General features: G+C 46.9%; 1 protein-coding gene across 1 annotated transcript; it reads right to left on the bottom strand.

Moving 5' to 3' along the window:
* Positions 1-1114: 1114 nt before the first annotated feature.
* Positions 1115-25122, bottom strand: tead4 (TEA domain transcription factor 4; the record flags this gene model as incomplete). The annotated part of the gene is made up of 11 exons (XM_083666516.1): positions 1115-1888; positions 2552-2704; positions 3426-3566; positions 6722-6895; positions 7331-7461; positions 7646-7707; positions 7945-7985; positions 8159-8293; positions 10035-10106; positions 11272-11336; positions 24909-25122. Coding segments are annotated over 11 exons (1302 nt in total), but the record flags the coding sequence as incomplete, so codon positions are not given.
* Between the last annotated feature and the right edge of the window lie 708 nt (positions 25123-25830).

Genomic DNA, 25830 nt, shown 5'->3' with positions numbered 1-25830 from the left:
ATGAGAAACCTGTCTGTTGTCTGGGCTGACATTCAAGAGTGGATTACCCTAATTGTTGTGAGCCACCGAGATTCTTCCAAATTAGATTATGACAATAGCTCTTTTGCTCCCTCGCTCCTATTTGTTCCGCCTGTATGGTGGTCTTTCTCATCTGTTGTCAGCATGTCTGTCAACCATATTTTAAATGTCTTGTTTTCATCTTGGGCAGGTAAATGGCCCACAGTTAGATAGAATTCTAGAAAAATGCAATGTTTATGAACAGTTTGGAATCAAGGACATGGGAGAAGCTTCTAGAAGAGACATGAACACAGTGGAGCAGTGTAGTAAGCTGCCCATGCAGACCTGCCAGCGAGGCCTGGCCCCTGCCCCAGACGGACTTGGCCTACACACCAGCGGGCACTTAACACCAAAAGTCATAATCACGCTTTGGTTTAGAGAGCTATTGCCACTGGAGTATGATCTGTGTGGACTGGCGATGTTACAACTGCTGTATGCCAAGCCTCAAAATGGAACTTTCATGTACAGTGCTGCTGGATACAAATCTCTTGAATAAGCTTCAATGGCTTTTAGTCTAGAGTAACAGCCCAACTTAGTGTGAGTAAGACAGTATATTTATTTGCAAATGGGAACAACAGAGTGTGGCAATCCAGACAACCTTGGGGAAATTCTGACATTGTGATGTTGTTCTAAGACCACCAGATGGCAATGTTCTCCATACTATTCTAGAGTATGTGTCCTCTCAAAAGATGTAGGCCTACTGTACGGTCACATGTACAGTATGCATTTGATGAGACCTATCCAATTATTTTATAGGTTTTTTATATTAATCTGAGTATCTCACATGTTTACCAATGCATAATACTTTTCGCAAAATCAAGCAGTGGAATCTTATACGGGATATGTAAAGTTGCACTTGTATTTCCATGTTACGTTTCAGAGCTAGATAGATACAATTACAACCATTTCTTCAAAGTTCTCTTCAATTACAGATTCAAATTGTGTTTAAGGTAGAATAGTTGAAGGTACTGGGGGTACCATCCGCCCCCCCCAAAAAATCAACATCGAACATCAAACCAATTGAATACATTATTTTTTTTAATCATTTAGCCTCTTATTTTCCATAGAGATTTTTTTCAGAGGAGATGGCTCGGTACTGTACATGAGGATTTTACTCAAATAACACAAAGATTGGCACAAAAAAAAACAATGATATGGATGAGCAGTCCTGGGATTTCTGTTCCTCTTGTCCTCTTTTTCCTCTTTTTCCTTCACCATCTTCTCTGTTTGTCATTCACATTAAAAGTCACTAGGTGGCGCTCACAGGCAACCAAATGTTTCCCCCCTGCTCATGCAACTGTGTAAAAAGAAACTAAATCAAACAAGCACTAATAAAATGAGATGAAAAACAACTTTCTCATGCAACGTCTTGTAGTTTGGCTTCTTCTGGTATATATACCATATAGATATACCTTCATGAAAGATTCCACTTCTCTCTTTCTTTTTCACTTCTCTTTCACACACAGCTGTAGCTATACAACTCCCAATGTTTCAAATCAACCTCCTCCGCTACAGTAGTTTCACTGGGAAAGCAATCCAGACAGTGTTTCCTTGGGTCCTTCCTTACAGAGGCTTGACCGGTGCTTTTAGGTTACAGAGGAAGTTGCCCTTTGTTAGGTGTTGTTGTTGTTGTTGTTGTTGTTGTTGTTGTTGTTGTTGTTGTTGTTGTTGTTGTTGTTGTGCTCTAGTGGTAGGTTATATACACAGGGGGACTGTCTCAGTCTTTGACCAGCCTGTAGATATGGTGCTGGGCGCCATGTTCGCTAGTGGACACCTCAAAGACGTAGGCTATACAGAGCAGGGTCTCCAGTGTGTCCCTGTTGGTCACCACCTGCAGAGAGAGACACACGGTACTGTCAATATATGGAAGAAAACAAATCAGTCAGCGACAGTAGTTATTCCACCCTCTGGATATAAACCCTCATATATGACTCTTGGACATGGTGGAACGCTTAGGGGAACATAATAAGGCAGCATCGAGAAGACCTACACCGATTAATTTCTCTACAATTGTTCCCATATTCCTGAATAGAGCACTTGTTGTGTGATACATAATACACAACAAGCTCAGCCTGTGTGTGTGTGTGTGTGTGTGTGTGTGTGTGTGTGTGTGTGTGTGTGTGTGTGTGTGTGTGTGTGTGTGTGTGTGTGCATGCAGCTCACAGTTAATATGAGCTAAATCACCCCATTGAGAGCCTAATGACATGATGCCATATTGTCTGCAGTGTGGGTTCAATATGTTCATTGTCTCTGGAATGCAGTAGCCAATGGAATGGACACCAATGTCTTTGATCCGTTATGTTGAGGACCACTCTGTTACTATGGTGACACTCTCATTACCACTGATTCCCATTCAGTTCTCCCTCTATTTGTTCCGGTTAACACACCAGCTCATTCATAATGGTGTGTGTTTTGTGTGTGTGTGTGTGTCTGTATGTGTGTGTGTGTGTGTGTGTGTGTGTGTGTGTGTGTGTGTGTGTGTGTGTGTGTATACCTGTAGGATGGTGAAGTTCTCCAGTACACTGTTCATCATGTACTTCTCTGGCAAGTGTTTGAGCTTGTGGATAAAGTTGATCATGTATTCACACAGCGGGGACCGGTGGATCCTGAATACGTACCGCCCATTCTCAAACCTTGCATACTCCGTCTGGAGAGAAATAATAACAATTTAAATATATCCAATATATCTCGACATATATATTCCAAAAATCTAATATGAAATTTAAGACAATGCTGTTGACATACAAAGGCATTTACTATACATCAAACTGAAAATGCATTATAGGCATCAGCTGTGAAATTAATTAGGTAATAATATATAATTCATCTAATATATGGCATGATAGATATGAAACTATAGGTAATGTCTACCTTAATCAAATAATGTCCCCATTCCATGTCATTATGTAGCAGATGGCTCCTCTAGATCTTTGTGTGTGTGTGTGTTTGGAGGAGAAATAATATTGAGTCTCCGGTTGATGGGGCAACATAACATTGACTCATGGTGAGGAGTGGAAGTGGTGTCTTGTGATACATGTGTTCATCTCGACCACAGATCGGTGGTAAAGAGACTGGAATCCATCACAACATCTGCTTGTGTTATTCATTCTCGGATTGATAATCGCTGTTGTGAAAGGTCATGAACTCTAATGTTGAACCCGATAATCATTCAAATCCCTTACAGCTTGTAGCTATAGTACTATTGGCTTGACAGGTGTTTCTGACAAAATGCTTCACTGTACCATGACTTACTCAGTGCACTTTATATCGACATACAGTATCTACACATGTATCTAAATATGTATGTGTGGAGGACACACATCTATATGTATTCATAGACCTGAACAACACCTCCTTCTTCTTCTCACCTCTACTTTCTCCACCACCTGCTTGCCGAAGGAGCAGACCTTGGTGGAGGAGGTGATGATCATGTTCTCGGAGCTCTCATACTGACTGGACACACCATAGAAGAAGCTGCTGTCATCCTGCAGGTTGGCACTCAGATCAGCCTGCAGGTGAAACAAACAACCTGTCAGGAAAACTGTCTCACTAAGACCGGAAGGGGATTGGTCGAACAACCTATCAGTCTTACCGAGATGAGGAGGGACAACCGAGATGAGAACAACCTATCAGTGTTAACAAGACGAGAGAGGTCAAATGAATAGGTAAAACTGGTCAAACTATGGACACTTCAATGCAAAAGTGAATAGCTACTTGTATGTTAGGGTATGCATGTTTTAAGACTGAGAGCTTTCTTGTATCTAGAAGAATAATCCTTTCAGTACTGTTAAGTTCTTCAGATTATAGACCTTGCTTCAAGGAACACGTGTGTGTTTGTGTGTGTGTGTGTGTGTGTGTGTGTGTGTGTGTGTGTGTGTGTGTGTGTGTGTCTGTATATGTGTCTGTGACTGTGTCTGTGTCTGTGTGTGTGCATGCGCGTGTGTCAGCTTTGCTAAACGTATTAACCAAAGTGTGACGGCTCAACAAAGCCTGCAAGTGATTCTCTGCAAAGCCAAGCAGCATCCACTGGCCTGGCCTCTGTTGACTTAGCTTAGGCTGCCAATCCAGCCTCTGCATTCCCAAGATGTTGTGTGTCTAGCTGGGGCCATACTACTGTCTGGGCCTGTTGGTCAGGTGGATCTGAGCCTCTGTCTGAGGAGGTAGATGTTTCCCCTGAACACTGATATAGTCTTTCGTAATTCATCTAATAGTTAAGGCTGGGGTTGGGTTTAGGGTAATCTGGTGCTAGATCTGTGGTTAAATGTCTACTTTAAGGTGAGGTGTCATCTCAGACACTGAGGGTGTGGGGTTTACCTTTTCCCCTCTCAGGCCCTTGTCTCCTAATGGGCCATTACTCCAGCGCTTACTGCCTCTCTTCATCTCTTCATTGCTCTCTTTGTCTTCATCGCCCTCTCCCATAATTCCCTCATTTGTCTTCATCCCCTGGGCCCTGTGACCCTCCCCGAACCTGTGCTCCCACCAGCTCCACGCATCCCCCCTGTCCTTAACGGCCTGCGAGGGAATTCATCCAATTACAATCAACAGCCCACAATTGGCTGATTCGATCAGTGGGGCTGGGCTCGCTGTGTAACAATTTACAAGGGCCGGCTCAAATCGGATTCTCTCGGCACTTCAAAGGCGCGAGACAATCCGTTAGGACAGGGCCACGGGCGCTCCGGGGAGCGGGCAGGGTTCGGCCGGGGAGCTGGAAATTCAATCTAGAATGCCATAGCTTTGGAGACAGGCCAGCCGCCTGTCACCGTCACCATGCCAACCTGCGCCTCAGGACACCCCGAGTCATGACCCGGTGCTGGAGCTGGGGTTGCATCAAACAGCCTTTTCTCTTTATGATGAGGTAAATGAGGTAAAAGTCAGCTCAGAAATGTTGCTGTTTTTGTTTCTTGTTTACGCCCCCAGAGTGAGGGTGCTGAGATGCCCAGCTGTTTGTGTGTTTGTTTGGTTGTTTGTTTTGTTACGGATGCCATGGGGACTGCAGAGGCCCCCCTCAGGATACAATAGCACACAAGATGATGAAGTGATTTAGCGCGAGCAGTCTTATGAGCTTGTTTTCTCCACTGAGTTGCATAATGTCATAGGTGCTTGACTCCAGGGCTCTGACATGAAGTAAGAGAGAGTGTCCTATTGATGAATGGTCTGCTGGACACATGCCCCTCTCCCCTCTCCCTCTCTCTCTCTCTCTCTCTCTCCCTCTCTCTCTCTCTCTCTCTCCCCCCCTCTCTCTCTCTCTCTCTCTCTCTCTCTCATGATATACAGCTCTCTCCCTCCTTCCCCTGCATCAAATGCCATGGCTCTCAGCAGCTGCTTCTCCCAAGGGGTGGAGATGGGTGCTTCCAATGGGGTGTCACTTGCCAATGTCTTTTATCCCTCCACAGTAAATAATGTTACAGTCATGAGGCATGTGAAAGGGCTAATACCTCACCTACAAGCCAACTGGGAGAAGAGCTGGACTGGGATGGGACTTGGAACATTCAAGCATTGACAACAATCTCCATTGCAGCATAGCTATTGGAAGTGTTTGTGAGACATTAGGGACACTTCCATTTTTTCTTGCCTTCTTGTGTTATTTAGGCGCTGAAATGGACAAAGGACCAACAAAAATGAATCAGTTCCCAAACCATATGTGAGGCGTATAACATCATGAAAACAGTGTTTTACATTAGGGTGCATGTGTTGGTTATTGTTTTAAGACATTAACAAGCTATTGGAAGTGTTTGTGAGACATTTTTTCTTGCCTTCTTGTGTTATTTAGACGTTGAAATGTACAAAGGACCAAAAAAATATCGATATCTTCCAATATCTGCAGATTATAGCAAACAAAGTGTTTTAAGAGGCAGTGGGGTTACTGTACAGAGGGGAGTGTTAGGTGGTGGCCACTGATGGCCACTGGTGGCCGGTGAGATGAGATGGACACAGTGGATCCCATTTTATCCCCATCTCTCTCCCTCCTTCCCTCCCTCTTTCTCTCACTCACTCTCTCCTCTCTTCTAATGTTCCCCTCCTCTTTCTATCCCTACCTCCCTATACACTTTTTCCTCCTTCTCTGTCCCTCTTTCTCTCCTCTTCTTTCTTTCTCTTTCTCTCTAACCAAGCCGACCACCCTCTCTCTCAATGGGCTGGGGAAGGGAGCGGTGGGGTATTCTATAAATAAGTGGATGCGTGTGGGCTGGGTTCAGCCTAATAGCAAGGGGACAGGTGCCCAGGCTCAGATTTCCCCAGTGAAAGAGCAGCCCTGCCACTCTCCCGCCCAAGGCTGCTGTCACACACAAACACACACACACACACACACACACACACACACACACACACACACAGACGGATGCATGCACGTACACACACACACACACAAACCATGCATGCAGTCACGCACATGCACAGACACAGACAGACACACACACACACACACACACACTGTGCCCACTGCACTTCCATGCTCTCTATACTTGCTGCCCGCAAGCAGACTTAATCAATTACTTTTAATTAGTTTTAACTCTAAATCTTCCCTAAATTCCTTTAAAAGCTATCCCAACACAGTTAACAAAAAGGTCATTATCAGCTGACAGGTGCTACAAAAACATTTAACACAGTTAATACTCTTTTAGTTCACCTGTTTGGCTTTGAGAGAATCCGAAAACAAAAGGCTTACCCAGAACTTGACGAGGAAGAAAGCAGTGGGCGGTCCCTTCTCAAACAGTTCCTTAAGCCCTCCCTTCTTCTCTGGGAACTTGTCGTATATCTGCCTGATGTCCACTGCCTCCAGGTAAGGGTCACTGAAGGTGGGGTTGGACTGACCGATATGCACAAACAGATGCTTGTTGAACTGCAGAAGAGAGGGGAGAGAAGAAGAAAATACTGCACATTTAGGAAAAAGTTAATGGGATGACAATTAGCTTTTTGGTTAAAGGAATGGACAAGGACGCACTTCAATCCACACTTTAGTTTTAGCTTGTTTAAAAAGTCATTTAAGTAATTTAAATGAAGTCATTGAGTCTCTTCAAAAAATTTAGGACGATTTGGGCATGACATTTCAAACATGTTAGCAGAATCAAAGTGTCGATTGAAGTCTGTCCTTGTCCTTAGACTGCTTTCAGGGTAAGGAACCAAATCTGTAAATTAATTTTGTAATTTGGGTAAACTATCCCTTTTAACTCAAGGACTTTTACACTGATGTTAAAGCTGACGCGTTATCCCTGTCAAATAAATGAGGGAATGGGGGGAATCGGACAGTGCGAGGGGCTACTACAACAACACTCACATTATCGGGGTCCTGAGGTTGCTCCAGGAAAGCGGAGAACTCCAGCATGCGGAGCTTTGAGCTGGCAATACTGCGACCCTGCCATGGGGGGGTGCCGGGCGACATGGACAAACCTGCAGTGCTCTCATACCCTGGTGGGGTGGGGGGGGTCAGGGACAAAATACAACATATGCTCAGAAAAATGTTGCTACATACTGGCTATTACTCAGAGCTTTGTTGGAGCTCTTCATCATTAACTTGTGTATCTCATCTCTGGCCGAGCATGACAGGGTCTGTCGACACATGACGACGTGAGTGAAAACTGAGAAAACCCACCTGTTATAGGGGGCGGGCCGGTGGCTTGCATGGCGTAACTCTGCTGGGAGAAAGGCTTAATGCTGTGGAGACAAGACAGGCAGGGGGACACGTTACACCCTCACCCTTGTGACCCACGCAGCAGATACACGCAGCCGGGACCCTAATTGGACCGGCTGACCCCTTAAAGACACTGGAGAGGTCTGCTAAAGCTAGGAAAACACTTCAGTCTCAGACAATTTTAGATGGATTCAGATTTTTTTAATTGTTCACACATTCAGATACACATGCACACACCCAAAAAAGGGAGAGCAACTTACTCTTCCGGACCCCCTGGCTGTCCTGCCATGCCATGCCAAAACTGGAAAAGAAAACACGGAAACATATTTTATTACACACAAACACACACACACACACACACACACACACACACACACAAGTTCAGGGAGTGTGGTTCAGGTAAGTGACAAGGCCCTAAGGAGTGTGGTTCAGGTAAATATAGCCTAGGAGTGTGGTTCAGGTAAACTCACTCACCCCACTAGCAGTGGGATACGCCGGCCTGGACAGCCCTTGGAAAGCCATCTTGTTCTGGAAGGCGGTGGCTGAGATGATCTGGGCCGAGGACATGGAGGCCATACTCTGGAGAGCCTTGTCTTTGGCAGCCTGGTCCTGCAGACACATAGTGCAGCAGGGCCCCAGAGGTCACACACAGGTTCCATTTTTGTCAGCACCGCATTTCCCTGGAACACTAGCTCCCCAATGTCGTGAGAGTGAGCTTTATTGCTTTGGCAGAGGCTGGGCAGTGTTGACAAGCAGCCTATGTCTCTGCTAGAGGTCACAGTGGGAGATGGGCACTGGGAGGGCTAGCTAACGGCTAATGCTAACGCCAATGCTAACACTAGTGAAATGGTGTGAGATGACATGACCTACCAGAGACAACAGTGTCATTCCTATCTATGGTCAAGCCATATTGTCCTGTGTTTGAATCCACTGTGTTGACTTCAGCAGTTTCCAAATCATCTGTGACTTGGCTATACACAAGCACTCATAGCCCAGCCCTTTAATGCAAGGCCACCAGCGCATTCTTGTTCCCAGAACTGGCCAACACAAGGGCATAGCTGAAATATGGGGAGTACATCTGGTAGTGTTCTCAGTTACAAGAAAGACCTATTTAAAAAGGCCTGTCAGACGGCCGCCCTGTGACCAATGCCGGGCCCTGCCAGCTGAGCCGGAATGGCCACCGTCCAAGGTGACGGAGAGTTGTGTACTGCTTGGTCTGTGCGTGCGCTAAGAAATGTAAACTGAGAAAGTGTTGGGGGACGGGGGAAGATGTGTAAGCTTGAAGCCACCAAACAGGAACGCTTTTATTTAGATACTTACCAAATGAAATCCCTGGAAGGAACAATACAAAGATTAATTTGTATCCTGACAAATGGATTTATTTATAAGCAAGCACAGCAAGCCTCAGGGATGCTAGGACGTATTCACATTTATTGCCCTAATTTGTGGGGATGCATCATCTGTACTGAGCATTTCATATAATACTCATATAAATTAGGGGGTGCGACTGACACTCTCCGTTTCTTTTAGTTTTGACTCTCTATTCAAATTTAGAACTGCTACCTTAACATAAGTAGTGGCACTCTTCTTCCATGGCATTAAAGGGACAAAACGTTCCAAAATCTAAATTTGTCAGAATGCTTTTAGACCTCAAAAATAGTGAAATGGCAATATAATTCCATGTCCCATTATGCCTTGTATAGATCAAGCTATATGCCTCAATGCCAAACATATGGAAAAGATTGGCACAGAATACTAGGAATACTAGGAATACTCAGGAAATTATATGGTGCCAATATTTTCTATTAATTTGGCATTGAGGCATATAGCTTGATCTACACACGGTGTGATGGGATGTGGAATCATATTGCCATTAGACTACTTAAAGGTCTGATTATTGTGTTATGTGTTATGTCCCTTTAAACCTCAGTTAGAGAGGAGGGGTAAGAGCAGGCTGTGAAAGCACACTTTGACTCAAGAAAGGCAAGCAGCATGACAGTGCCCAGCTTCCCAGAAAACACATGACAAAATCCCTACACGACACCCCAAAAGCATTGTAGACTTCTAAAACACCAGCAAGCAAGCCCACTCCAAGTGAACAGCATAGCTCATGCTGCAGCAGCCATAGAATTTGAAGGGGTAGAATGGCCATTTCAATGAGTACAAAGGTTCCAGTTTAAGTGGCCTGGTGGTCGCCATATTTGTGGGTAAAGCTACGAATCCATTTTATTAGGCAACTATAAAATTCTTGCAATTATAACAAACTTGCTGTTCTACCCATATCAATTCTATAAGTGCAAGTTAAAGTAATACAATACAGTGTTTATGTTCCAAATAGGGGTAGACTCACGTAGCGTACCTTCAGTTTCACCTGGATCTCCCTGGCCTTCCGCCGTGCTAGCACCTGGATGTGGCTGGACACCTGCAGGAGATGAGAGAAGCCATGTTAAAACTCACCCCAACATTCATGCAGTTTGTCCGTGTTGGAAAACCCTCTGAAGAACCATTTCTTTTTCCATGTATAACTCTTTCCACAGAGAGGGTTCTACAGCACATGACACCAACAAGCGTTTTGCTGGCACCAAAAACGGTTCTTCAATGTTCTCCTATAGGCTGAATAACCTTTTTGGTTCCAGGTAGAACCTTTTGATCAGGTCAAAACACGGAATACAGTTGATCGGTGACAAAATAGAGAGTGTGATAAGGCCAATGGCAGAGCCATTAGTCTACAACACATGATAATTTTTTTGCAAATATCCTCTGTGTTGGCACTAGGGGTTCCACAACAATCACAGTGTCATTCTCATTCTTTAAAGATAGTTATTGACTTGGATCATTTTAGAGCCATACAAATTCTGAATCAATAACTGGGTTGACCAAACTGTGACTTTAAATCAACCTACTGTAGGTGGCTCTGGCCGCTGGTAGACCAGCAGGTGTCCCTCTTGCCCCCTGACTACTAATGTGCACCCACCACCCCCAGCCAAACACTGACCCTTCTCCCCTCCACTCCTCCTCCCATCCTAACTTCAGATTAGCCCCCCCCCCCCTCCTCTCTGTGTAATGCCACATCACTCAGTGCCAATACATCAGTCAGTCACTGCATATCAAGTCCCATGGTCTAGATAGAGTTCCAAATCCCTGCCCCTAGCCAGTCCCTCTCCTCTCCTCTATCTCTCCCCTCTCTCCCATACAGATCCTGTATTCCCCAACTTCTTGCTCTCCTAACGAGGCTGTGCTACATGAGGTGGTGAAGAAACACACCGACATCTGATCTTATAGCATCTGTGCATCAGGCCCTTGGCCCTAAATCACACTCTGCAGAGGCACATTTCAAGTGTAAGGGAGGGGGTCAGAATGGGGCGGGGTGGTGAGAGTTGGAGGTCGGGGCACGATAGGAGTGTAAGCATCATTTCCCACTGTCATTGCACCCTCGCTCTGCGTCTTTTTCAACACTGTGATTGGGTAAACTGCAGCGAAGACAGCTTGGACAGACGACGGTTGCGCAAGGGTCACAGATCAGGAGAAAGTCCTGGGGCGGGAACTTTAGAGAGGGAGAGTTGAACGAGGTTACTGTGAAAACTCACCTGCTTCCTCGTTCGTGTCTTCCCTGTGCGTAGCTTGATGTACCGTGCAATCAGCTCATTCCGTCCTGTAAGAGCCAGTAAATAGAAGTTAGTGTCTAAGGGGATGGGTGCATTTCAGAAAAAAGTAGGATAAAGGAAACATAAAGTTATCAAGCAGAAACACTTGAAAATTAGAAGTTTGACCTATTTGTTTTTATATCTTTACAATCCCCAGTATCAGTTGCACAGAGGACCATCCAATGGTATGGGTATGGTATGAGTAGGATGGAGGGGTGAGATAGACGATGAGGATGTTTTAACTGCAAGGAATTAAAATGTTTACTGAAGCTAACTCATCATCAGTAAGCTGTACGTGCCTGGCTGGCCAAATTAGGAGTAGGGGTGGGGGTGGTAGGGGTGGTTGAGTTTCTGTGTGTGCGTGTGTGTGTGTGTGTGTGTGTGTGTGTGTGTGTGTGTGTGCGCGCGCGTGACTGTGTGCTCTGTAAAAGTAAGAGTGTAAGAGTGTTTGTAACTGTATAAGTGTGTGTATCAGTACCAGTGTGTATCTATGAGTGTGTGTGTGTATGTGTGTGTGTGTGTGTGTGTGTGTGTGTGTGTGTGTGTGTGTGTGTACCCTCGTCAGGGTGCCCTGTGTGGCTGTGCTGCTGACAGACAGGTCACATTGGCGGAGCAGGTGAAGGGGGTGGCCATGGCTCAAAGCAGACACGCCACCGCCACAGGCAAGTGACGAAGGAGGCCTGGCCTGGAGAGGGCACTCGGCAGCTGGTGTGTGTGTCAATGTTTATAGAATATGCCTTTTACGCCTGCAGTAAATCTTGGGCTTGTTCCTCCATCAAGGGTCTGGTTACAGGGTGCAATAGTCATGTGGCCTTTCACCTCCCCTGCACACATATACTGTATGCGTACACATACACACACATACAGTATACACTCACACATACAAACACACACATGCATGCACGCACGCACGCATGCACACAGACACATACACACACACTCTGCAGTAGAGAGAGTGACAGGGAAGCATACACATACACACACACACACACACACACACACACACTCTGCAGTAGAGAGAGTGACAGGGGAGCATACACACACACACACACACACACACACACACACACACAGACTGCTGTAGAAGGAGGTGACTTTGCACCACCTCTTAAACACGGCCATTTTTCCCTCGACACCACATCTCAATGTGAATTAACACAGAGATCGGTCACGCAACGCAACCTGGAACAAACGCTGTAAGACTTTCCCTCACATAGTGATGCCTGGGTCAGTACACACTGCCCTCTCCCATTCAACCAATGAGAGCTGCCGGGTCGAGGAAAGGCAACCCGAACCCGGTGGAGCCCAGAAGCACTGGCAGGCAATAAAAGTGATCAGATTCGGAGTGGAATGCAAAACATCGTTTCTCTAGCACTCCTGCGAACTCCGCTGCTGAGGATAAGGTTCTGGCAGACGGTGTTTGTTCAGACATAACTTTCCACTAATCAATCTTTAAAAGCCTTAAAGTTTAACAGCATAGCTGGTTCACTACTGGCAACTTATGACTGAAGCAGCAGCTGTACTGGCAGCGATGGCCCTCGAAGCGGATTGGACAATGATTATGATTCTCTGAAGTAGCGACGCGGCACTGCTCACATTCACAAAGGAGGAAAATGAAGAAAGGCAATGCTAACGTAGTCTCCCAAAACTATCCACACAGTCATGCATGCACACACACACACAAGTACACACACACACACACACACACACACACTATTTTTTATACACACACACACACACACGCACGCACGCACAGAGACACACACACGCACACACACACACACACACATATGCACACCCTGACACAGGCACACACACACACACACACACACACACCCTGACACACACAGCTGTAGGGCTCCCTTTGTGTCAGGCTTTTGTGGACTTAAACCCCTCTCTCAGTCCCTGTCTGCTTCCACACACACGGCCCAGTCACGGCACTCATTCACTCTCAATCTTATTTTCATTTCTGGGCCTGGAACTCCTCAAGCGTTCAGTGTTTATCGGAAGGTGCACTCGCCCGTCGATTGTTTGAGGACCTAAATGCATATTTCTTTAATCCCTTTGGATTAAAAAAGTAGTGTTCCACATTTCTTGTGCACTTTGCAATTGCAGCCCTGAAAGCAGAAGAGTTTTGTGAGGTGACTTAAGGATGCTCCTGAGAATGGATTTCAGATTTCAGGTGGGGATACTATGAGGATACTGGGGCAAGCAGAAAGCTTTGTCCAGAACCTCTTAGTTCTTGACCTCAAAGGAGCATTGACTTTACTCAAAACTGTGACTTTACTCAAAAGCTACTACTGTACTAGTTGCTCATATTTTGGTAACCACTATGTACTGTAAGTAGATGTGCTTTATTCTCACTAATTGTGAAAATACTGTTTGTTCCAAATGTGTGGTCTAGGTAAGCACACAATTTTATTCAATCTTAATTGATGGTTGTGTAGATAACTTATGAATAAGTTTTGACTTATAGCCCTACACTCTATCTGTTCCTTTCATGTACATGTAGCGTAGTGCCTTTATTTTGGGCACTGCACTTAGTCAATTGCCGTTTTTTTAGTTTTCAACTAAAGTTGACCAAACGCAGATATGGCACCATCCTAGTCACCAGCATCAGGCCCCATTCAAAATTAGCCCCATTTATTTGTGAGCATTAAACAGACTCATTAATGACCTGTTAAGAGTCTGTTCTTTATGTGTTTATATCAGATGTCCTGCCAGTGTCACTCCTTGAATGGGGGGTGAGGGGGAGGGGGGGGGGGTGGCAGATCAAAAATACCCCCCAACACAAGTGTGAGATCAGACAGAGACACTGAGAAGGAGTCAGTCACACTATGATGAGGTCATCTTGTCCACTGGGGCGATGTGAGGAGGTGGTTGTGTGTGTGTGTGTGTGTGTGTGTGTGTGGGGGGGGGGGGGGGGGCAGATTTTGGCAAACTCATACGGTACAGTGCAGACACACTACAGCATGCCCTTAGCCTCTGGTCTTGGGCCAGTTAGATGTTGTTTAGCTAAGTGGTTAAGGTAACAGAGTGAGGTCCATGACATCTGATCCTGGATAAGTTGGTCAAGTCAAAAAAGTGACCAGACAGAATAGAACAGCCAATTTGTCCATAGTCCTGCGAATAGGACCGCGGCTGGTCCAGAGACCATCTGGGAGTACAGAGGCAGACTACAGAGACCCAAAAATGCACCCTTAACCCTCACACCCTCACACCTTTCCTAGCTCTGTTTGGGAGCGGTGGTGTGGGGGTCAGGGAAAGGTCACTGGGGTTAGCGGTGGGTGTGGGCAGTGTCACGTGAAGGTGCAGCCCTCCCTCCCCAGGCCTGGCTGTCACAAATCTACCCTCCCTCCCTCCCTCCCTCCCTCCTTCCCTCCCTCCCCAGCGGGATGAACTCCTCTCTGGCCCTGAACGGCTGGTCTGCTCTCTCCTCTCCAGCCCCAGCTGCATTCCACACATACCGACACACTGACTGGCCTGCACCGCACCAGGGCCTGCATCTGCTCAGCTGCCCTATGGATATATGTGTGTGTGTGTGTGTGTGTGTGTGTGTGTGTGTGTGTGTGTGTGTGTGTGTGTGTGTGTGTGTGTGTGTGTGTGTGTGTGTGGTGTGTGTGGTGTGTGTATGTGGTTGCACAACTATACCCCTTGACCACATACACTCACACACCCTCATGGTCACCTCATGGCCATCACTCTCAGAGTCACCATACACAGCAAGAGCACCCTGTGGATGCAGATTAAATTATTAAAAATTATGAACTCTCTACAGTATTGGTTCAGCTTTGAATGAAAATCACTGGCCATCCGATATTCCACCCATCTTCCAACATCTATTCTCATTGTCTTTGTGGACAGTGACGTTCTCAAACTTCCACAACCCTTCTAGAACCCTTCTAGCCAAACATGCCTGAGTGTGTGGGGTTTTTGTGTGTGTGTGTGTGTGTGTGTGTGTGACACACAAACCCATCTCTGTTAAGACAGTGAGCACATCAAGACCCCTCTCTGAACACACATCTGCCAGCCATACAGCTTCCACCAGCACATGTGCCTCTCTGTCTGTGGACGAGAACAAGGGTCACATTTAGGCAGCAGGAATGTGTTGGCAGGGTGTGATTTACCCTCCGATAGAGAGACGGGGCAAGGAGGAGAGTCAGGACAAGGCCACTGGCTACTGTAGTTCTCTATGGCAGTGAGGCTGATATCCCTTCAAAGAGTGTCCCTATATAATTGCCTGTGGCTGTATATTCTTTCCATCTGTGTGACCGTGATGCACCAGACTAGGCCTACTAGGGCTTCTCGGAATGAAACTCACCTGCCATAACAGCTGTTACCTCAATGACATTACTGTGAGTTTAAACATGAGCTAAACTACCAGAGGAGGGTATAGTGCAGACAAACACTGGCCCATGTTCCAATACTTCCATACACCATTCTTGAAGAAATCACAGATCTAATGCAGTTGAATAGGTGTAAGCAGGGGCTCCATTACATAGCTTTTACCAATCGAGCCAAGCCAGATCAGAGATTACTCAAAGGAGGAGGGAAGGTAGGAAGGATACATTTACTAAAGTATTGGAACAGGCCCATGGACACAGACAGAGAAAGAGACACACAGACAGACACATCACTGCCTGGCTTCCAGGAACACCTTAGCAGAAAGGCTGTGAGGGTTCCTCGAAGTCCTCTGAGAGGATCCTATCATATGTTAGTGCGAAGGTCAGCGTCCAGGCTAAGGTTACAGGACGAGGGTCAGATTCAGGGTCCCGCCCATGTAACTGACTGTTCCCTCCAACTAACACCACCTCAGGGGGGGCTCAAATGTCCCCGCAACACCGCCTCCGCCCCACTAGTCCGCCCTGTGTCCACTCTCGAGTCTCCAATCACACATGACATGATAGCACTAACCCTAACTGGCAGGCCTCTGGTTCTGCAACACAAGCACTTAAGGCAAGGCACACAGTCAACAAAAACACTCAAGACACATACTCATAGGGTAGCAGTGGAAGGCAGGGTTGAGTGCCGTGTGTTAAACCACTAAAAAACATAGCTCAGGAATATTGGCCAAGAGTCATCAGTGAATCTCTCACTTGACTGGGAAAGTTAGGACCTGGGTGAGGGATAACCATTACTTTCCATTGCCCCGATTTTTACATCATATTATTAATGAGGACTGAGTTGACAGAAAGAAAATTGCCGTTCCTTGCTTACAGTGCACTTTGGCTTCATTATGGTAGGCTAACATGATCAACATGTTTACAGGAAGTCAAACTCTAACTAAGAAGGCAAGGGAAATGTATCTTTGTTATTACAGCCAACATAAGATAGAAGGAGAGCAGATGTAACAGAACAAAATGACAAAGCAGTAACATGATAATATTTAAGTTCTCTTTCAGTTGACTCAGTTCAACCCCTCACTATGGGACAAGCACTCCTGCGTTCTGATTCGCTGAAAACCTATTCAATCAAACCTGCAAGGATTGAGCGTGCTTTCAGGCCCCTTCTGGTGCCAAGGAGATATAAGCTCCCCCTATAATGGCTGTTGTACTCTACTCTGAGACACAAGCTTAAATCCAAAAGAATAGTCTTTACTTTCAAAAAAGGTTCAGTACACAGGTAGGCAGTCAATGGGTAAAACAGATAATCCAGTAGGGGTTGGCAAAGCAGAGTTCGGTAACAGGTAATCAATCAGAAAGCAGGCATATAGTCCATCAGGGAGATGGCAACAGGGAACATCAGAAAAACAAGCAAAGATCAAAAACTGAGAAAACAAGATTGCTGGTAAACTTGACACAAGGGACAAAGATGAACTGGCACAAAGACGGGGGAGACAGCTCCCTATTACCCACGTCATAATTTCTCTCGGCAGGAGAGAGTTTCCGGGAGAGGAAGGCACAGGGATGAAGCTTGTCCTCTGGAGACCGCTGGGAGAGGACAGCCCCAACACCCATGTCTGAGGCATCCACCTCCACAATGAACTGCTGACAGGGATCCGGAAGAGTTAGCATGGGTGCCGAGGCAAAGCTCTCCCTCAGCCTCCGGAAAGCCTGATCTGCCTGGGGAAGCCACTGGAACTTGACCGAAGAAGAGGTGAGGGCATGCAGTGGGGCAGCAACGGTGCTAAAGTTCCTGATGAACCATCTATAAAAATTAGCAAAGCCCAAAAAACACTGTACTAACTTGCGACTGGTTGGAGAGGGCCACTCAGCAACCACACTACCCTTGGCAGGATCCATTTGAATGTTATCCTCCGAGATGATGAATGCAAAGAAAGCAACGGTGGTTGCATGGAACTCACACTTCTCCGCTTTCACCAAGAGTTAGTTTTTGAGGAGGCGCTGGAGAACCTGGTGAACATGCTGGACATGAGTCTCCTCATCCAGGGAGATGAGGATATCATCTAGGTGAACAAAGACAAACTGGTTCAACATGTCTCAGAGAACGTCATTCACCAGAGCCTGAAACACAGCTGGAGCATTAGTGAGTCCAAAAGGCATAACCAGGTATTCATAGCGGCCCCTAGGAGTATTGAAGGCCATCTTCCACTCGTCCCCCTCCCTTATTCTAACTAAATGACAGGAGATTCGGAGATCAAGCTTAGTGAAGATCTTGACCCCTTGTAAAAGTTCAAAAGCAGACGAGATAAGAGGGAGGGTGTTCCTGCTCTTTATGGTAATATCATTCAGGCCTCTATAGTCAATGGAGGGGCGAGGCATTTTATCCTTCTTGTCAACAAAGAAGAAGCCAGCCCCAGCAGGAGAAGAGGATGGGCGAATGATACCAGCAGCAAGGGAAGAGTCAATGTATTCCCTCATAGCATCCCTCTCAGGTGCCGATAAGGAATAGAGGCGTCCTCTAGAGGAGAAGTTCCTGGGAGCAAGTCTATAGCGCAGTCATAGGACCAATGAGGAGGCAGAGAGGTAGCACGGGTCTTATTGAATACCTCTTTGAAGTCGAGGTAACAGGAGGGAACACTAGAAAGATCCGGGAAGTCAGAATTCAATGAAACCAGGAGGCATGAGGAGACAGGAGACCCAGGAGGTGCTAGAGGTTCCAGAGGCACAGGAGATACAGAGACTGGAGGTCGAGGAGACATTGAAGCAGGAACAGACGGAAATCAGTGAGTGTGAGCATCCCTCGCCCCAACACGTAAACTCCCCAGTGGACCAGTCTATGTGAGGGTTATGCTTGGCGAGCCCAGGATAAGAGGCTATAAAGAGGAGTTGAACAAATGTAAGCTCAGGAATTCTGTTATTGGCGATGATTAGTTGAATCGGTCTTGTGCGGTGAGTGACTATGCACACTAGGCGACCATCAAGAGCGTTGGCCTCTAATGGCTTGGGCAGAGGAACAACGTCAAGATCAAGTCTTTTAGCAAACTCTCATCCGCTCCGGAGTCCACAAAAACAGGATGTTTGAGAGTCTGAGATTAAGTAATTAGTCGAGCAGGAGTGAAACAACGAGAGGGATTGGCAGAAGAAACAGTTCGGCTCACCAGTGCCCTCTTCTTCACTGATGAGCCTTACCTTTTACTGGACAAACAGACGTGAAATGTTCTAGTTGAGCACAGTAGATGCATCTGACGCTCCTTGGGAGTGAGCCTGGCTCTCCACAACTGCATGGGCTCCTCCAAAGCAGTAGGGGGTGCTGGTGCATCGGCTGGCAGACAGAACCGTTGGGGAGGACGCCATGAAGGTGAGCTATCGGCAGTGAATTGATCCCTCAGGCCGGGCAAAGAAATCACAGCCTTGGATCTCTCTCTCTTTCCTGAAGACGACTATCGATTCTAATGGCTAGAGCAAAAAGAGGATCCAGGTCGGGGGGAAGCTCAAGAGGAGCCAACTGGTTCAACCATAGAGAAAAGCGTCAAACATAGTGGAGGGATTCCAGCCGCTATCTGCTACCAGGGTGCGGAACTCGATAGCGTAGTTGGACACCGCCTCTTGCCCTGATGCAGGCCCATGAGCACTCTCGCTGCCTCTCGACCGGGGGTTGTGTGGTCGAAAACCTTACGGAAAGTGTTAGAGAAAACCTCCAGAGAATTGCATACTGGGGAATCCCTAGCCCACTCGGCTGTAGCCCAGGCTTTGGCCCTGCCGGTAAGATGGGTGATGACGTAAGCCACCTTGGCTCGTTCCGTCTGGAATGACAACACCTGTAGCTCGAAGTGCAGCCCACACTGGACCAGGAATGCCAGACAGTTACCGGAGTCCCCGGAGAACCACTCGGGTCTGGAGAGGTGAGGAGGGTGCTGTTGGTGTGAGTATGGGAGCAGGAACTGACACTGGAACAGGAGCGGGATCATGGGTCGGAACTGGCGCCGGGACTGGATTTGATGTGACGAGAGTCTCGAGGCCCGTCACCAGCCACTGGATCTGATCAGCCAGCTGGCTAACCTGGCTGCCGATGGAAGCCTGGAAACCCTTGTGGCGTTTTGTCAGCCCACTCATCTCCTGGCAGATAGAGGTGAGTAACTCGTTAAGGTGACGAATACGATTTTCCTGGGATTGAAGCTCAGTGCGCACAGCATCGGAGCCAGCTGAGTCCATAGTCTGGCCAGTTCGTACTGTAAAGGCTGTTGTACTTAGGCAGAGGACTCATTCGCACAACTCGGAGGCACAAACTTAAATCCAAAAGAATAGTCTTTAATTTAAAAAAAGGTTTGGTACACGGGTAGGCAGTCAATGAGTAAAACAGATAATCCAGTAGGGGTTGTCAAAGCAGTGTTCGGTAACAGGTAATCAATCAGGAAGCAGGCATATAATCCATCAGGGAAATGGCAACAGGGAACGTCAGGAAAACAAGCAAAGATCAAAAACACCAGTAAAGATTGCTGGTAAGCTTGACACAAAGGACAAAGACAAACTGGCACAGAGACACACAGGCTAAATACACAGGGAAGGATGATGAGGAACAGGTGAAGCCAATCAGGGCGGGGTAGACAATCACACAGGCGGGAAACACACAAGGGCAGGTGAAGTGTCTGAAACGAGAGACACAAAAATAAACAGGAAACAATAAATGAATAACATGAAACAAAGACAAACATAAACTAAGAAACAGGACGAGACATCATGCCCTTATCCATTCTGAAAGACTTTCACCTGCTATTCAAACAAGTCAGTGAGAATTGAGCACCGTGAGAATTTAGAACCATAGCTACGTAACTAAACTGTCCCCACTGCAAAGTAGTTTAGCAACCTACTTTTCCAAGGATGTTGAGTAGTTTCCTTATAGGAATCCTCAATAAGCTTTGCTCATGTCCTTGAACTCCATGTCGAACCTTCTACAGCACTAGGTACTGTCCTCCAGTTAGCTACTGTACTACACATGGTTTGTCTACTCCGCACTCATACTGTGCTTTTCAAGTTGTTACCCGACTTGGGTAGAGAGAGTGCCCCTGTATAAGGAGGCAATCGACTATCTCCAGGCTTCCTGGGCACAGCCATTAACTAAGAAGGTCTACAGACCAGGTCTCTCTACCTGCAGTGCAATGATGAAGCCTCAGTCTGATGGCCCAACATGCCCCCTGTGGAGGTCTCCCTGACCAACTGTCTCGACTCAAAGAGCACTTCTTCCTCCTCTGGTACCACAGAGCGTGTGGGCACAGCCTTGTACAAGAAGATTTACCAGGCTGTGTGACAGACCGCCAATACCATTTACAGCAGCAGCCTGCTGGCAGTTTACCTGGCCCAATAGGCACAAGCACTGTTCCAGTCCATGGAGGAGGGTGCCATGGTTGAGAAGGAGAAGCTCAGGGAGGTGTGCCTCCTCGCTAACCACATGACCTGAATGCTCATCGGCACAGAGTCAGTCAGTCGGGTGATGAGCCTGGCAGTGGTGGTACAGCGAGGGCTCTGGCTGAACATGACCAAGCCGCCCAAGAAGGAGAGCTGGCACATGTGCATGTTGTCCCTGTCTGACTGTGAACCAGGGGTACATACTACAGTTCAAGGGCCCCCTGTCTTGTTTTGCGGGAATGGTGCAGTCCACCGTCCATGGAGATGCAGCCAGAGACGAGATTCTGTGCCCATCTATGGCCCAGTATGCTCCAAAATGCTCGTCCTCCAATGGCCCTAATTTCCCCCACTCTCAACAGAGTGAGAACACACGGCATATCCCTACTCCTGATAGCCCCGAATTGGTGAGTGATACCCTGGTAAGCGGAGAGATCTACTTTCCCAAGCACAAGGCCAATATTCCACTCTCACCCCTAGCTGATGGATCTATGGGTTTGGCCCGTGAAAGGTTAGGGGTTAGCTATGCAGGAGTGCATGTCCTATAGTGAGGGGACTCCTCATCTCCTTCAGAGAACTGGGGTTATAGATCGCCAAGCTGAGGCAAACTGTTAAACAATATAGGAAATTATTTGTGACTATATGTAAATTACAAATGTGGTTCTAAAAAACAATGAGCTGTTTATCAAATCACAAAAAAAATAAAAAAATAAACATAATCACATCTCTTCATATTCTTCTCGTCATAGCTATTCCCCTCACGGTATATGAGACCTATGGATAGACCTGAGGGCACAGCTATCATTCTGCTGCCCTCAGACCCCAGTAACACACTTCATTTATCAAACTGGGCTCTGAAAAGCCTCTCTACCCGCTGGATCTCCGTTACTTTACATGCCTGTCATTAGCACAATGTAGCATAGCAGAACATGGAGCTGTGGAAGCCAGGAAATGTTTTCATTGGCAATGCATGTCGAATTACTGACCGCTTCACAAAACCTCCACAATATCCGTGACACTGTCCTTAATAAGCGAGCTAATAACTCCAATGAGCAATAGGCATGATGGGCCAGCGCAATGCAAAGTATTATGGGAAAAAATGCCATGAATGCATGAGGAATATGAGACAAAAACATTCCCCTCGATAAGAATTTACAATGGATTGAGGAGGATCCAGGCGCATACCATTTAATTAACAGTTCCGAATCTCAATATCCCATTGTTTGTCAAAAGTCTAAATGACATGACTCATTCAGTGTTTTAAAGGGGAACTCCAACCAAAAATTCTGAACATGCGCTTCTTCATCTATGGAATGATTGGTACATTACAGTTTATTTGATCATACAGCCCATACAGCAGAATATTGCTCATACGTCTTTGTTTTACGTCTTTGTTTTACCATTTCATTCACCCCATAATATTCTCTGCATAGTTGATTCCTCTTGAGAACACTTTTTGTAAAAGCAACAATTCCTCAGCATAGACCCATCAATTATCAATGGCATAGACACAGACATTTAGTACTGATCCTTAGGTGTTAATAAAAAGTGGACATCTTAATCAGATTAGCATTGATTTGAGGTTTGAATAAGTTGAGTTGTTGCAATGTGTCGAGAGAGCCACCGGTGACCCTGACAGCGTTGATAGAGGGGGGTAGGGTGGGGGTGGAATGGGGTTTAGCCATTTAGGTGCGATGGGGGTGGGGGTGGATGCGTGGGCTCAGTCTTGTCTCTTTTCTCATGTCATAAATCCGAGCTGAGGCTGGGGTGAACTTGGGGAGCAGCTGGAGGTTATCTGAAAGGCAGACAGACCCACTGACAGAATGACGGACAGACGGAGGGAGGGGGAACTCTGGCAGAGAGAGAGAGTGTGTGTGTGTGTGTGTGTGTGTGTGTGTGAGAGAGAGAGAGAGATGTGTGGGGGGGGGCGGGACAGAGTGCATGGGGGGCTGGTAAATCACAGAAATAGCAGGGAACAGAGGAGAGAGGCATAAAGACACACACACACACACACACACACAGACACACAGACACACACACACACATACACACAACAGGGACAGGTGCAGAGTGTGAGTGCCCCAGAGCCGCCGCAAGACACCGCCGCTACCTTGGTGTTTATTTGTCCCCCCTCCCTCCAAGCGTTCAAAGGGTAAACGTCTATTCTGGTATAGGGTTACAGCGGAGCTGCCTTGAACCCCGGCTCCAAGCGAATACCATTCCTGACGGGCCAACGTTCTCCCTGGCGCGCATCACCCGCCCCTGACCCCCATGGGGAGGAAGGGGCACCTCAGCGCCCACACACAGCCCACCCCACACACCCTCCACTCCGCTCCCCTCCCCTGACACAGAATGTGACACCTGCCCCCTCTCCTCCGCCCCCATTATTGCAGGCTTTATAAGGGTTTACGAGTTGATCAGTGGATGGCGGTGACCTCGCCAGGCCTGCTAGCCGGCTAGCTAGCTAGCACAGCTGCAATGCTAATGCAGGCTAACGGCTAAAGGCTAACGGCTAAGGCATTGGCGCAGTGACGGGGGGTGGCGGCGATGACAGACCTCGTCAGATAAGCACACAACCAATGCCCGCCCCCCTATGACTGGGCCCCTTGCTTTTCCACTGGAGATCCGCTATCAAACAGTTGAAATGTAGGAGCTATCAGCAAGCCATCTGTTATCAACCATCTATCAGCAAGACTAGGGTAAAGTCATAGTATGGAATCTGTGAGACTTCACAAGCACTTGATGGTAGTCAGTACGAGTCCTTCTGTATTCAGTAAGAAACTTTCTTATCTAAATATTTCTCTTCAATGTAATATGATATTTTTTAGACTAATGACTGGGTTATTCTTTTCATGTAGACATGTTGGAGAAAAGTAATTAAATAAAGTAAGAATAAAAGCCAAAGTGGGCCAAACAAGTTACAGTTAACAACATCTTAATCTTGCCCAAGTTGTGCAATAACAGTCATAGTGAGAGTGCGGAGTGACTAGGGAAGGTGATCAACACTGTTCAGAACCTCAGGAGCATGGAGAGAGTGTGACACATCGGACCATCACATGCTACGGGACCACATGGAGCCAACAGCTGTGCAGGAAGCCACAGTGGTGTGAAACATGAATATTGTGAAGAGTGGTGGTGAGAGAGCCCACTGTGTAGAACTGTGTGTGTATGGGTGGGTATAGAGGGGTGTGTGTGTGTGTGCGTGCGTGCGTGCGTGCGTGCGTGCGTGCGTGCGTGCGTGCGTGCGTGCGTGCGTGAGAAGGACTGTGTCCATCCATCCACATGTGGGTGGGGTTGAGGACTTGAGTGCCAGAGGAATTGTATCTAGTGTGAGTGAAGGGACTGTGAGTAAAGGCATTGTGTGCATTCAAACTTACAATTACTGCATATATGTGGAAGTGTCATAAGACACTTGTCTGTGGGGGGCTTGATACATTTTGAGAATCATGTTCAAGGGTCAGTGTCTATCAATGTCTCCCTATTTGTATGGGAGATACAGGATGAGATGGGGTGCACTGTACACCTTCAACAGCAAGTCCATAACATGTTGCATGAATAAGTACTGTATGTACGCCATACCTGGCATATATACAGTACCCCTCAAAAAGTATCAAATACTATGAGTGTTGGCTTGAGCATGCCTGGAGTGCAAGATGGTTGGGGGTTTGCACTTTTGGGACTATTCTATTGGTTCTGTTATGCAAGGCTAACTAAATTGAGCACAGCTGTTTGAACTCAGGTCTGATGTATGCATGAGGAACGGTGGACAGCACATACAAAGTCAGCAGCAGAGAAGCAGAGGCAGGAAAGGACGGTGGAGGAAGGGGGGGGGCGTACCGTACATCTTGCCCTCGTCGGAGAGGATGATCTTCCTGCGTCCGCAGGGCGGGTAGATGGCCAACGCTTCATGAAAGCTCTGCTCAATGTCGGGGCTCCACACACCCTCCGCATCGTTCTCCAGAGGCTTGTCCAGAGGCTCGTTCAGCTCCTCACTGGTGCCCCCAGGGGAGGGGGCCGACTCCCACTCCGCAGACGTGGTGGGGGGCCGGGGGGGGACCACAGGTCAGAGCTGGGGTGGGGAGCTGGGGGGCAATGTCCCAGAGGGGAAGAGGGATGGGTGGGATAGGGTGTGATGGTGAGGTGAAGTCCACGTTAAATAGAGAGCAGGACAGGACAAGGGAAGGTGATCCTATAAGAAAGCAAAATACATAATAGCATTGTGTAATACAGGATAGGGCAGGGCACTGCTAAGAAAATCATCATATCATCATATATCGTAAAGTAAATTACCACATTATCTATAGCTGCAATGGCTTTTAAGGACTTTGAATTTTCTGCGAGTGTATGATTTTGTATGATGAAGTGTAAGGGTGTCCATTGACTGTCAAATTTTGACATGAGAAATCTGTAAAGGCATCCTCTTAAAATAAAGGTTAAATGTGAAGAAAAATAAACAAAACATTCAGGTCAAGTGACGTCAGTCCAAGTAGGTTACGGCTAATCAAAGTGTTAGCTGTTAGCTACATAATGCGGTCACACGGTCATATGAAGAGCGCCGTGCGTGCATCCAGCCAGGCTATAAGATCACATTGGCCGGGAGTTGCTAATCCTACTTGGAAAAAGCACCTTGGATCAGAAATTAGATTAGGCAGTCATGAAAACAAACAAGATGGCACCTAGCGAGAGAGGGAACTAAGGAGTAACTAAGTCAACAGACTGGGACACACATTAAACTGGGATCTCACTTGATGACACTTCT

Source organism: Argentina silus (assembly GCF_951799395.1).
Source record: "Argentina silus genome assembly, chromosome: 3".
Classification (NCBI taxonomy): domain Eukaryota; kingdom Metazoa; phylum Chordata; class Actinopteri; order Argentiniformes; family Argentinidae; genus Argentina; species Argentina silus.
Note: the sequence above shows the minus strand (reverse complement) of the source record. Positions and strands in the feature narration are given on the sequence as shown.